Source organism: Chrysemys picta, chromosome 8, assembly GCF_011386835.1.
Source record: "Chrysemys picta bellii isolate R12L10 chromosome 8, ASM1138683v2, whole genome shotgun sequence".
Taxonomy (NCBI): domain Eukaryota; kingdom Metazoa; phylum Chordata; order Testudines; family Emydidae; genus Chrysemys; species Chrysemys picta.
In genome coordinates this window covers 28,856,087-28,866,349 of record NC_088798.1, presented here as the reverse complement: position 1 = coordinate 28,866,349, position 10,263 = coordinate 28,856,087, and the positions used below count along the sequence as shown (strand labels likewise).

The 10,263-nt window shown below is 40.2% G+C and overlaps 1 protein-coding gene across 1 annotated transcript in view; it reads left to right on the top strand.

Annotated features, from left to right (window-relative positions):
• Positions 1 to 9,464, top strand: part of LOC101945008 (vitellogenin-2-like) — a 35,847-nt gene extending 26,383 nt beyond the window's left edge. The window contains exons 28-35 of the mRNA XM_005294474.4: positions 292 to 430; positions 1,264 to 1,399; positions 2,728 to 2,914; positions 5,111 to 5,205; positions 6,751 to 6,848; positions 6,933 to 7,092; positions 8,325 to 8,486; positions 9,130 to 9,464. Coding sequence (XP_005294531.2) covers positions 292 to 430; positions 1,264 to 1,399; positions 2,728 to 2,914; positions 5,111 to 5,205; positions 6,751 to 6,848; positions 6,933 to 7,092; positions 8,325 to 8,486; positions 9,130 to 9,248 — 1,096 coding nt within the window. The 3' untranslated portion in view covers positions 9,249 to 9,464. The remainder of the gene's footprint in view (positions 1 to 291; positions 431 to 1,263; positions 1,400 to 2,727; positions 2,915 to 5,110; positions 5,206 to 6,750; positions 6,849 to 6,932; positions 7,093 to 8,324; positions 8,487 to 9,129) is intronic.
• The last annotated feature ends 799 nt before the right edge of the window (positions 9,465 to 10,263 follow it).

Below are 10,263 nucleotides of genomic sequence, written 5' to 3'. Positions count from 1 at the left end.
CTTTCCCTGCTCCAGGGCTGGCTCTATAGGCAGGGAGCTAACCAAGGAACTACAGCTCCCAGGGCCCCCTGTTGGTTCTCAGCTCCCATGCTGGATCTCTGCCGCCCCTGCAAATGGGCTGCCCCAAGCACGTGCTTGCTTTGCTGGTGCCTAGAGCCGCTCCGGTGACAGGCTTGCTCTGTAACAGATGCCAAATACAGTGTTTACTTCATTATGAGTGTTTCGGTATGAATGGAATTTAAATAAAACTCTCCACAGAAAATCAATTACATCACTTATTCCCTCTTCCAGGTTTTACACATTTCTTCCGGGAGTTGCGTACATGCTTGGATTTTCCCAAAGGGAACAGAACAATCCCTCTCAACAGGCTACTCTGGTTATGGCTCTAACTTCTCCAAGAACCTGTGATGTTGCTCTCAAGCTACCTGAGGTAAATATTTTACTATTAAAAAAAAAAAAAAAAAGGTTTGCCAGAGAATTTAGTGCTCACGAAATTGAAGGTTGAGAGTTTTGGCTTGAGCCACAAATATTTTTTTCAGTTTATAAAAACAGGAATAAACTCCCATTCCACACTCTTGATGCTTTTACATAATTTTGTTTCATAGTAAAAATATCTTATAATTGACTTTTCCCTACTCTAATGGATAAAAAACAAATCAGCAAATAAAATAGAGCCAGCATAACAAATACATAAACTAACTAACTAACTAATAAAAAACAGTTCAGCCTTCAGAGTACCGCCTCCCCAAATCTCCAGGAAGAGGACAGCATGCTTGGAAGGTTGACAAATCCAGACTCTGTTGGGCCAAAAATAGGGAGAAAAAATTACTGTTGAGGACCCCTGACAAATAATGTCCTACCAGTAGCCCTTTCAAAATGATATAGCTCCAGTTAAGGCTTCACTGATCTTGACTCTGGTAGTACAGACCTGGGGAGTTTGTCTCTCATGTAAACAGGTCCCGAGCCATTTGGGCAGTGGGGATCTATGATATATGTTTCCTCAAAGAGCTCCATTAATAAACCTCAGAGCTAATCTATATCACCTTTGTTATTCCAGAAACTTCATATGTGGCACCTGTGCAATCATTGTGTAGTGTAGACAAATAGGAACTTTCATTCCTTTTCACTTGTGACCCACATAGATTTCGATCAGTGAAAGGATAATACATAACACAGCCTCCTTCCAATATTACCATAAAAATATTGGTTTTGTGGAAATTTGGCATATTCTATATTCGAATCTATTTTCTGTTTCCTTTTCAGCTCACAATTTATGGCAGAGACATTAGCCTTCCACTGCCACTCCCTTTAGATCCAAGTATATCAACTTCAGTGCTGCAGTATCCTGCTTGGAATTTCTTCACTAAAATACCATCCTCAGTCATTGACAGTCTTAAAGGTCAGTAATTCATCATCTTCAAAGCACTAATAGCCTCATTTTTTTTCATTACTTGGAATTATTTTACATTTATTAAAAAATAAATTGAACTGCAAACAAAAACTTTACATCTATAATCAAGGTGAGCTAGGTTGCACAGGTGTAAACAAGGGCAGAATTTGGCTCAGTGTACCATATGTTGTACTAATGTCTAAAAATATTCAAATCCAGCTCAGAAATTAGGGTTTGAGTCTGCCCATTGACAGCAGTGAAAAACACACATTCTCCCAAATTTGCACATTATTTTGTGTCAGATTCATTATCTCTTAAGAATCCTGGATAAAATTAGATTGGAATGTATGACCAAGATTTACAAGTGATCAATCATTTTGAGTACTTCAGTGTATGGGCAACCTGCTTGAGACTCCTTAAAGGGCACCCAAAATCACTTTTGCAAATCTTGGCCATAATCTCACCTCCTTTATTTGTGTTTTTAAGGGTTTACTTTTTCAATAATGAAATATTAAGGACCCAGTTGTGCGATCCTTTTTCAGGTAAAATCTTCAATGAAAGAGCCAAATTATGCACTGGTGCAAATGGACACAATTCATCTGAAGTCAATAGATTTGTATCACAGCTGAATTTGGCTCAATGTGGAGGACTGCAGAATTGGCCTCTACGTTTGTTACAGAAACTTAATAAGAAAACATATATGAGCCAATTCTGCTCTCAATTACACCAGTGTAAATCCACTGGGACAAATTCCCATGATGCAACTTTATTGAAGTCAAAGCTGATTACAGCTGGTAGGACAATTTCTGAGAATGACATTTCAGTGAAAAGTGGGTTGGAGAGAATGCTCATATTCTGAGGATTTTGTTTTCTGTTTCTTAACCAGCTCTAATCCTGATAAAATTCAGTATAATCAATAAACCCATATAAGCTGTCAAATACTCTGTCATGGAACTCCATCTTCTGGTGCTACTGCTCTGAAGTCAGTGATGTGGTAATTATTATTAACATGGTGGGATAAATTCTGCTCTCATTTACATCACATCAAGGTTACTGAAGTCAATAGGCCAAATGTATAGGATTGCACCAGAGCAAGTAAGAGCAGAATTTATTTCACAGTATTCGTAATGGTCATATTTCTGCTCTCTTGTGTGCAGTGATGGGAAAATGCTGCTCTCACACTGGAGCCAATATGAAATTATTCAATACAGTGGGGTTACTTTGAATTTATGCTGGTGTAGACAAGAGTAGAAACTGGCCCAACAAATAAAAAAAAACAATTAGTACATTTGAACACCTAAATGAAAAAGCTCACTAATGGTGGGCTTTTTTTTCAGGTCATTGTTCAGTCTCCCAAAATATGATCACAACCTTCGATGAAGTTGAATTCAACTACTCAATGCCTGCAAATTGCTACCATGTCTTGGCCCAAGATTGTAGCCCAGAACTGAAATTCCTGGTGATGATGAAGAAAGCTGAAGAGTCTGCTGACCTTAAAGCAATCAATATCAAACTTGCCAGTCAGTAAGTAATTCCAGAGAATGCGGAACTTAGATGCTAAGATGATCCCAAGGAAATCGGAGAGCTAGAGGGTTAATGGGGATTGATAATGGCAGAGGGCTCATCCAATGGCTATTGAAGTCAATGGAAAGAAACCCAGAACTTTACTACACCTGGAGGTCACTTTTTAAATGCAATTGAGGCTTGACCAAAAATCTTTACCACCTGATAGCTGTTCATTAAACTATGAGAAATTAGTTGGTTGTCTCAATCCAGTTCTTAGGGAGCAAGTACAAGGATTGCAATTATACTATTAGCATCCTGCTTGACAATCTCAGCAGAGAGGACAAGGATTGAATGTATGTGGAAACTAAATTACTCTCTCATTTTAGAGGTGATCTGTTAGGCCACCCCTTATTTGGTGCCTAATGTTCCACAGCCATTATCAAGTCAATTTAGGACACACACTGTCTTACATTGCAGCAGCAACTGTGCAGAATTGTACACTGTAATACAAAAATTTGATATTCTAATGTGTGTATGATTAGGTACCACAAAAAACAATATGGGAGAATTGTCCTTTATTTCCTTGAAATGTAGGTGGTTTCCTCTAGTATAAGGGATAAGTTGGGGGCAGCGTAGGGAAGCTTGCAGTGTGCTGTACCTGTTTTGTGGCAAAATAAAAGGTTGCAGGCTTCAAGTCTGTTGGTCTAGCACAGTGGTTCTCAAATTTTTGTACTTTCACACAGCAAGCCTCTGAGTGTGACCCCCTTTATAAATTAATAACACTTTTTAAATATTGAACATTATTAGAAATGCTGGAGGTGACGCAGGGTTTGGGAGTGGAGGCTGACAGCTCGCGACCCCCCCATGTAATAACCTTGCAACCCCCTGAGGGGTCATGACCCCCACTTTGCGAACCCCTGGTCTAGCACCTTTTGCATTGGGGGCATTCTCTGCGACAGTGGAGCCTTTTTCCACTCCCTGGTCATTTCATGCATCCTGGAGGAGTTCCTCTGGGAAACATCCACCGACTCCTTGTATTCATTCACAGAGCAGTGAGTGCTGTCTGGGGTTCTCTGCTCGCTGTCCCCATACGAGTGCCCTCGTTTTACACCTTTGACCTGCACTCCCATTCCTGTTTTTATAATTTTTTGTCCCAAGTCATCATTTGTATCCTGGATCTTATGGTCCCTTTCCCACCTGATGGGGGTGAGCCTTTAGTTTGGTGGGCTCCGCCTACCGCTCACTAGATTCACATAGGTTATCACCTTTCAGGAGTGGTGAACTCATTTGTGAACATTTGAAAAAAGTGAATGAATCTCCATTCTTACAGATCATTTTTTTTTGTTTTAAAGTGGTAATTTAATAAGGAAACAGTCTTTTATTTTGTGACTCTCCTTTGTTAAAAATTCTTATTTAAAGATTATGAACAGTGTATCATGATTGCTAAAATATTTTTGGGGAATTAAGCTGTTTATGGTAAATGTAATGTCTAAATAAAATTTTAAAACATATTTTTCCTGGGAAAAAATGCTACAATACGCAGTATTTTCAGATAATCGGAGAGATCATAATTTTGCCACAGAGAACCCAATTTTCTTGTGGAATGTGGAGCACCATCAACTCACTTTAATTATTATAGAAGTATCTGTTTAGCTCCAATAGTGTGTTGGAGTGCTTCACTTCAGGGTGATAAGGGAACTCAGGACCCTGCAAGGTCAGAGCTACAGTGTTTATGAATTGTGAGTTAAGTAGCACAAAAGTAGCACAAAAGGGATGTAGGAGGGTGTTTCAGGCTGGGACCGAGGGGTTCGGAGGGTGGTAGGGGGTTGGGGTATGGGAGGAGGTCAGGGGTGCAGGCTCTGGGCGGCGCTTATCTCAAACAGCTCCTGGAAGCAGCGGCATATCCCTACTCCGGCTCCTATGCGGAGGTGCAGCCAGGCAGATCTGCGCATTGCAGTTCCTAGCCAATGGGAGCTGCAGGGGCAGCATCTGGAGCCCCCTGGCTGCCCTATGTATAGGAGCTGGAGGGAAGTCATACTGCTGCTTCCAGGAGCCACGCAGAGCCACGGCACATGTGGAGCGGGGCAAGCCCCCAACTCCGCTCCCCGGTGGGAGCTCAAGGGCTGGATTAAAACGTCTGATGGGCTGGATCGGAGTTTGCGGCCCATAGTTTGCCCACCCCTACTTTAAACTCATTTTGTTCTGTTTTTAAAGTGAGATTGACATGTATCCTTCAAATGGACTCATCCAGCTGATGATCAATGGTGTTCAAACCCCAGCAGAGATTCTTCCATACACATCTAATTCTGGTAGGTGACACAGCATATTTTGCATTGCATTTAACCTTTTTTGCTATATATTTGAAGAAGAAAGAGGGAGAACCACACCAGGCAGGTCAGCCCCATAGATGCAGCAGCAATATTTTAATTTAAACCCAACAATATTACCAGACTCATGGCTGGGGAATAATATGTAAGAGCGTGGTTCTGCAGATCTCTCTAAGGATAAAATTCACCCTGATCTGGAGAGCCAGATCAAGACCCTCGGCACTACTTAAGAATTCCATTGGCGGTAGGCCGGGGACAGACAGACCATGACAGAGCAATGTGTACAGGGTAGCCCGTGCACCCTCTGCACGCCACACTGTGATTCTTTGCACTGGCTCCACCAAGGCCGTTTGAGAGGTCAGCAAAAAAGATGGGCAAAGAACAGGGACACTGGATCTGCATAATCTTGCACCCCAAGTTTATAAAAAAATATATATTGTTTGGGTAAAATGAAACTTTTCATTCAACCCAAAATGAAAAGGTTTCAAGCATTTGTAAACATTGTTGATTTTTTTTTAAATAAAAATTGAAGATTTTGATTCAAAAAGTCATTTTAAATAAAACATTTCATTTTGAAACGTTTTGATTTTTTTCAGAATTTTTTTTCTGACCAAAACAGTTTGGCAAAACTGACATGAATTTGTTAAATGTTTTGGTGAATCCCAATCTGCATTTTTTTGCCCAAAAAGTTTTTTATACAAAAATATTAGCCCAGCTCTATTTGTAGAAATGAAGCAATGGAGTTACAGCAGCTACAGTATTGCAGCATCTTGGCTAAAGTAGTGGCCACCGTGTGGGGCCGGGAGGTGTTGCCAAGTGTCTCTGGGATTCTGCCAGAGCAGCAGTCACTTTTAGCTGTGTCTCATTCCTGTTCTGCATGGCCTGGACTCTAGGCAATTGGCACAATCTGATCCCATATTTTTTATTATAGTTTTCAATATTTATGTTTTCTGATTTGGGGGTGTTATTTGTTTGTTTGAAGCAAATAATGGGTCACTTAAATAGTTAAAATGGATGGTATTGGTGTTTTAAAAATTATTTCCTACAAATTATATTAAAAAATTGGCTTCTTTCTGTGGCATGCAGCCAGAACAATGTTAGGGCATGCCATTCCTCTCCATAAACCACTGTCACCACTATAGGAATTGTAGTTTGACTGTATTCAGTGTATATTTTATAAAAAGCTATTCTCAAATTGATTGAATATGTAATAATTACTGTGTTATGCCCTGGTCCTGCAATCAGATCACTTGACAAAGACCCTCAGTGGACCTGCTTGCAGGATAAGAGCCTAACAATGCAATATTAATTTGGCACCTTTACTTCATTGGGGTTTTGTACAGGAGCTGAGGTCCTCATTAGCAAATCCAATTTCAGGATTGAGGTTTTAGAAACTTGCCAAATTAAGAGCCTGGTCCAAATGCCATTGAAGTTAATAGGAGACTCTTCCTTAAATGGGAGTTGGATCAGGCTCTAAAAGAGTGACTTTTGCCTTCAAAGAAAGATCATTTTGTTGTTATATTACAGATGCATACATTCTGATCAGCAGTGAGAAGGAAGGCTTGTCAGTAAAAGCCCCAGAATATGGCATAGATAAACTTTATTATGATGGACATACACTTAAGGTACAGTACTTTTTTCTTCACTGTTAGTGTTTTCATTTTTATAAAATAAACATTTAAATTGACCTTTCCTTTGCTTTCATACAGATTCAAGTTGGTTTCTGGATGGCTGGAAAAACATGTGGTATTTGTGGAAAATATGATGGTGAGAGTAAACAGAAATATCAAATGCCCAGTGGATATGTAGCTAAAGATGCAGTGAGCTTTGCTCATTCTTGGATTCTCTCAGAAGAGCCCTGTGCTGGAGGTATGAAGATTCTAAAACATATTAGTGCTATTACCATGAGTGACAAGTGAATAGCTTCAAGAATAACTACAATGTTTAGACATATGTGCTATACTGGATCCAAGATCTAAGGAAAAGCTGGACAATAGAGTACCTGCCAATCTGCCGCTAGTGCACACTTTTCACTATCAATGTGGTTGGTGCTTACATATAAAAGAAAGGTTTCAGAGTAGCAGCCGTGTTAGTCTGTATCCGCAAAAAGAAGAACAGGAGTACTTGTGGCTCCTTAGAGACTAACAAATTTATTAGAGCATAAGCTTTCGTGGACTACAGCCCACTTCTTCGGATGCATATAGAATGGAAAGCATATAAAAGAAAGTAAATTTTCCTGAGATTGGTAGTTCATTGCAAGGTCTTGTGTTGTTGAATTGTTATACCAGATTAGTTTTTATCATGCATCTACATGAGGGATGTGTGTGTTAAATTATATTATAAACACAAAAATGACTTTTGCAATGTAAGTCAGGTAAGAACCAGTAAATACCTATAAAACAGATATTCTTTAAAGGCAGATAATCATTTAATTGGGCATATCTTCATTGCTGATTTGTATTCTGCTACTTTCATGTTTTTATTGTCTATCAAAAATATAAAGTTTCTCTCTCCTAATTACACTAGACAGATAAGGAGCTAGAGAGGGACAACATTTTAATGGATAGAGATTGGGGGCACATGACATCTTGCCATGATGTACAAAAACGTATTAGCAGCCATACCCCAGTAAGAAGTCAAAATGCCCTCTATGGCCAAAGGGGGTGTGAAATGGAAGAAAAGGAATGTAACTGTGCCCCAAGTTGAGCAGCATGTAGTCAGTCCATGTTGCCGGGAGCAGGTCAGGCATGTGCATCACACTTGCACAACGGAGCAACCCTACTTTGCAAAGCATAACACCTGTCCTGAGCTGTCTTGGCCTGTTACTGCAAGATGCCTCTTGTTACAGACATGCAGTTGTTATCCCATTGGCATTCCTCAGGGCAGAATTTAGTGCCTGATCCTCCTCCTTCTGAAATTAATGGTAAAACTCCCATCAACTTCAATGGGAGCAAATTTAAAATATTATTTATCACTGATCTACTTTGTTTAGATCTCTTTGATTTCACTGATTCATCTATGTAATACTTAGGTATAGTTGGGGAAATGTATCTGCTTTCTAGAGCTTATGTTTTAAAATCCAATTATTTGACTTCTTGTAGCTTGTAAACTGCAGCGCACACTCATCAAAATTGAGAAGCCAGTTGGTTTTGAAAATGTGGCCTCAAAGTGTTATTCAGTCGAGCCAGTTTTGCGCTGTGTGAAAGGATGTTCAGCAACTAGAACTGCTCCTGTCTTTGTTGGCTTCCATTGTGTGCCAGCTGGTAAGTCTCAAAACTCCATACCTTTTCAAGGGGTGTATCATGCATGTCCAATTGTTAGACTCTATGAAGACTTAGCATCCCCATCAGCTATGGGAGGAAGTGCATCAGTCCAGGCTACAGCCTCCTGTGACACTGTTATTTATGTTCTTCAAAGAGCTTACCAAGAACCTTTAGCACAAAGAAGAGAGGATGTGGTATTTCTAATGTGAAAAAAGCCCCAAATCCTAAATTTTGGGAGAAAAAAAAGCAGTAAAGTCTACCTGCAGAGTAATTTTACTTCAACATGGGTAAGGGTAAGAGAATCTAGCCTAAATGATTTTAAAAAGTGTACTGGCTTTAAAAAAAATAAGATTCCAAATAATGATGCCCATTAAAATGACAAGCTTGACTCTGGAGCCCTTTGGCATTCAAAACTCCCATTGAGTTCAGTGGGAGTTGAACCTGCATAAAGACTGGTTCCTACAACTTTTGTTTTTGTTTTTTATTGCTTTGAGAGGTTTGCTTTACTCTTCAAGTAATGAAAATGCAGATTTTAAAACTGTATAATCATGGATAATCCATTTGAATTAGCACATTTGAGTCCCAGGAAAGTACACAAATAACTTTCACATCACTTCCCCTCCCCCCATTTTCTTATTTTCAGACTCCACAGCCAGCTTTGATGAAGAACAGATTAGGTTAAACCAGAAGTCTGAGGATTTGGAGAACACAGTTGATGCTCATACAATGTGTTCCTGTGAACAACTACAGTGTGCAGCATGACATGACATTTCATAGGGTTAGATATCCCTAACAGTGTTTTTTTTTTTTTTTTTTGATGTATGCATACTCGTTCTCTGCAATCATGGACACACTACTTTGTTTCAGACAGCAAAGACATTAACACTGAATTATTTTATAAAATGATTTCTCAATGTAATATTTTAAGATTTTGAAAACAATTCTGGATACCCTTAATAAATATTTGTACTTTAAAAACAGTTGTTCAGGTTTATTTATTGACTACACAAAATTATTTTGTCACAGAGAAATAAAACACTTCATTATATTATTGCACTATCCAGCAACCTTCAGCAGTCATTAAGGCTACACTTTTCAAAGTTGCCTCCAAGGCAATTGGAGGATTGGGAGCCTCAAAGTTGCCCCCAATCCTGCAACTGGCACTGTGCAGGCACCTACTCATGCAGTGCCAATCGCAGGACTGGGGCCTATTCTGCGTGTCCCAGTTTTAGGATAATCAACTTTACACACCCCAGGGCTTCATTTTCAGCAGTGCTAAGCACATGCAGTTCCTATGGGCTCACATTTGTGTTACATATTTTCAGTGCCTGTAAAAAGCAGGCCTGGACCTCTTGGGTACCAATAACGGAGGTATCCAAAATCCGAGGCTGTGTTTGAGTAAATGCTCCATAGGGTCTGATTCCCCCGGCATACCTCCAGCTCCACAAAAACAACAAGGAGTCTGGTGGCACCTTAAAGACTAACAGATTTATTTGGTCATAACCTTCGGTGGGTAAAAACCCACTTCTTTGATGCTTCAGTATTCCCAGGCACCAAGGAGGGGGACAGTAGGGAGCAGGCAATAGTTGAGAGCCAGTCCAGACGTGGCCCTCCCGCCTACTCACTCTCGAGCCTTTTGCAAAACTACTGGCTCCCTTTGCCTCAGTTTCTCCATCTGTTAAATAGGGGGGAGGGGAAATAACGGCCACGCTCTTTGGCAGAAGCGCAAGAGCCGCCAGGCTCCCAGCTCCAGCGCCGCTAACTGGGCCGAAGGGGC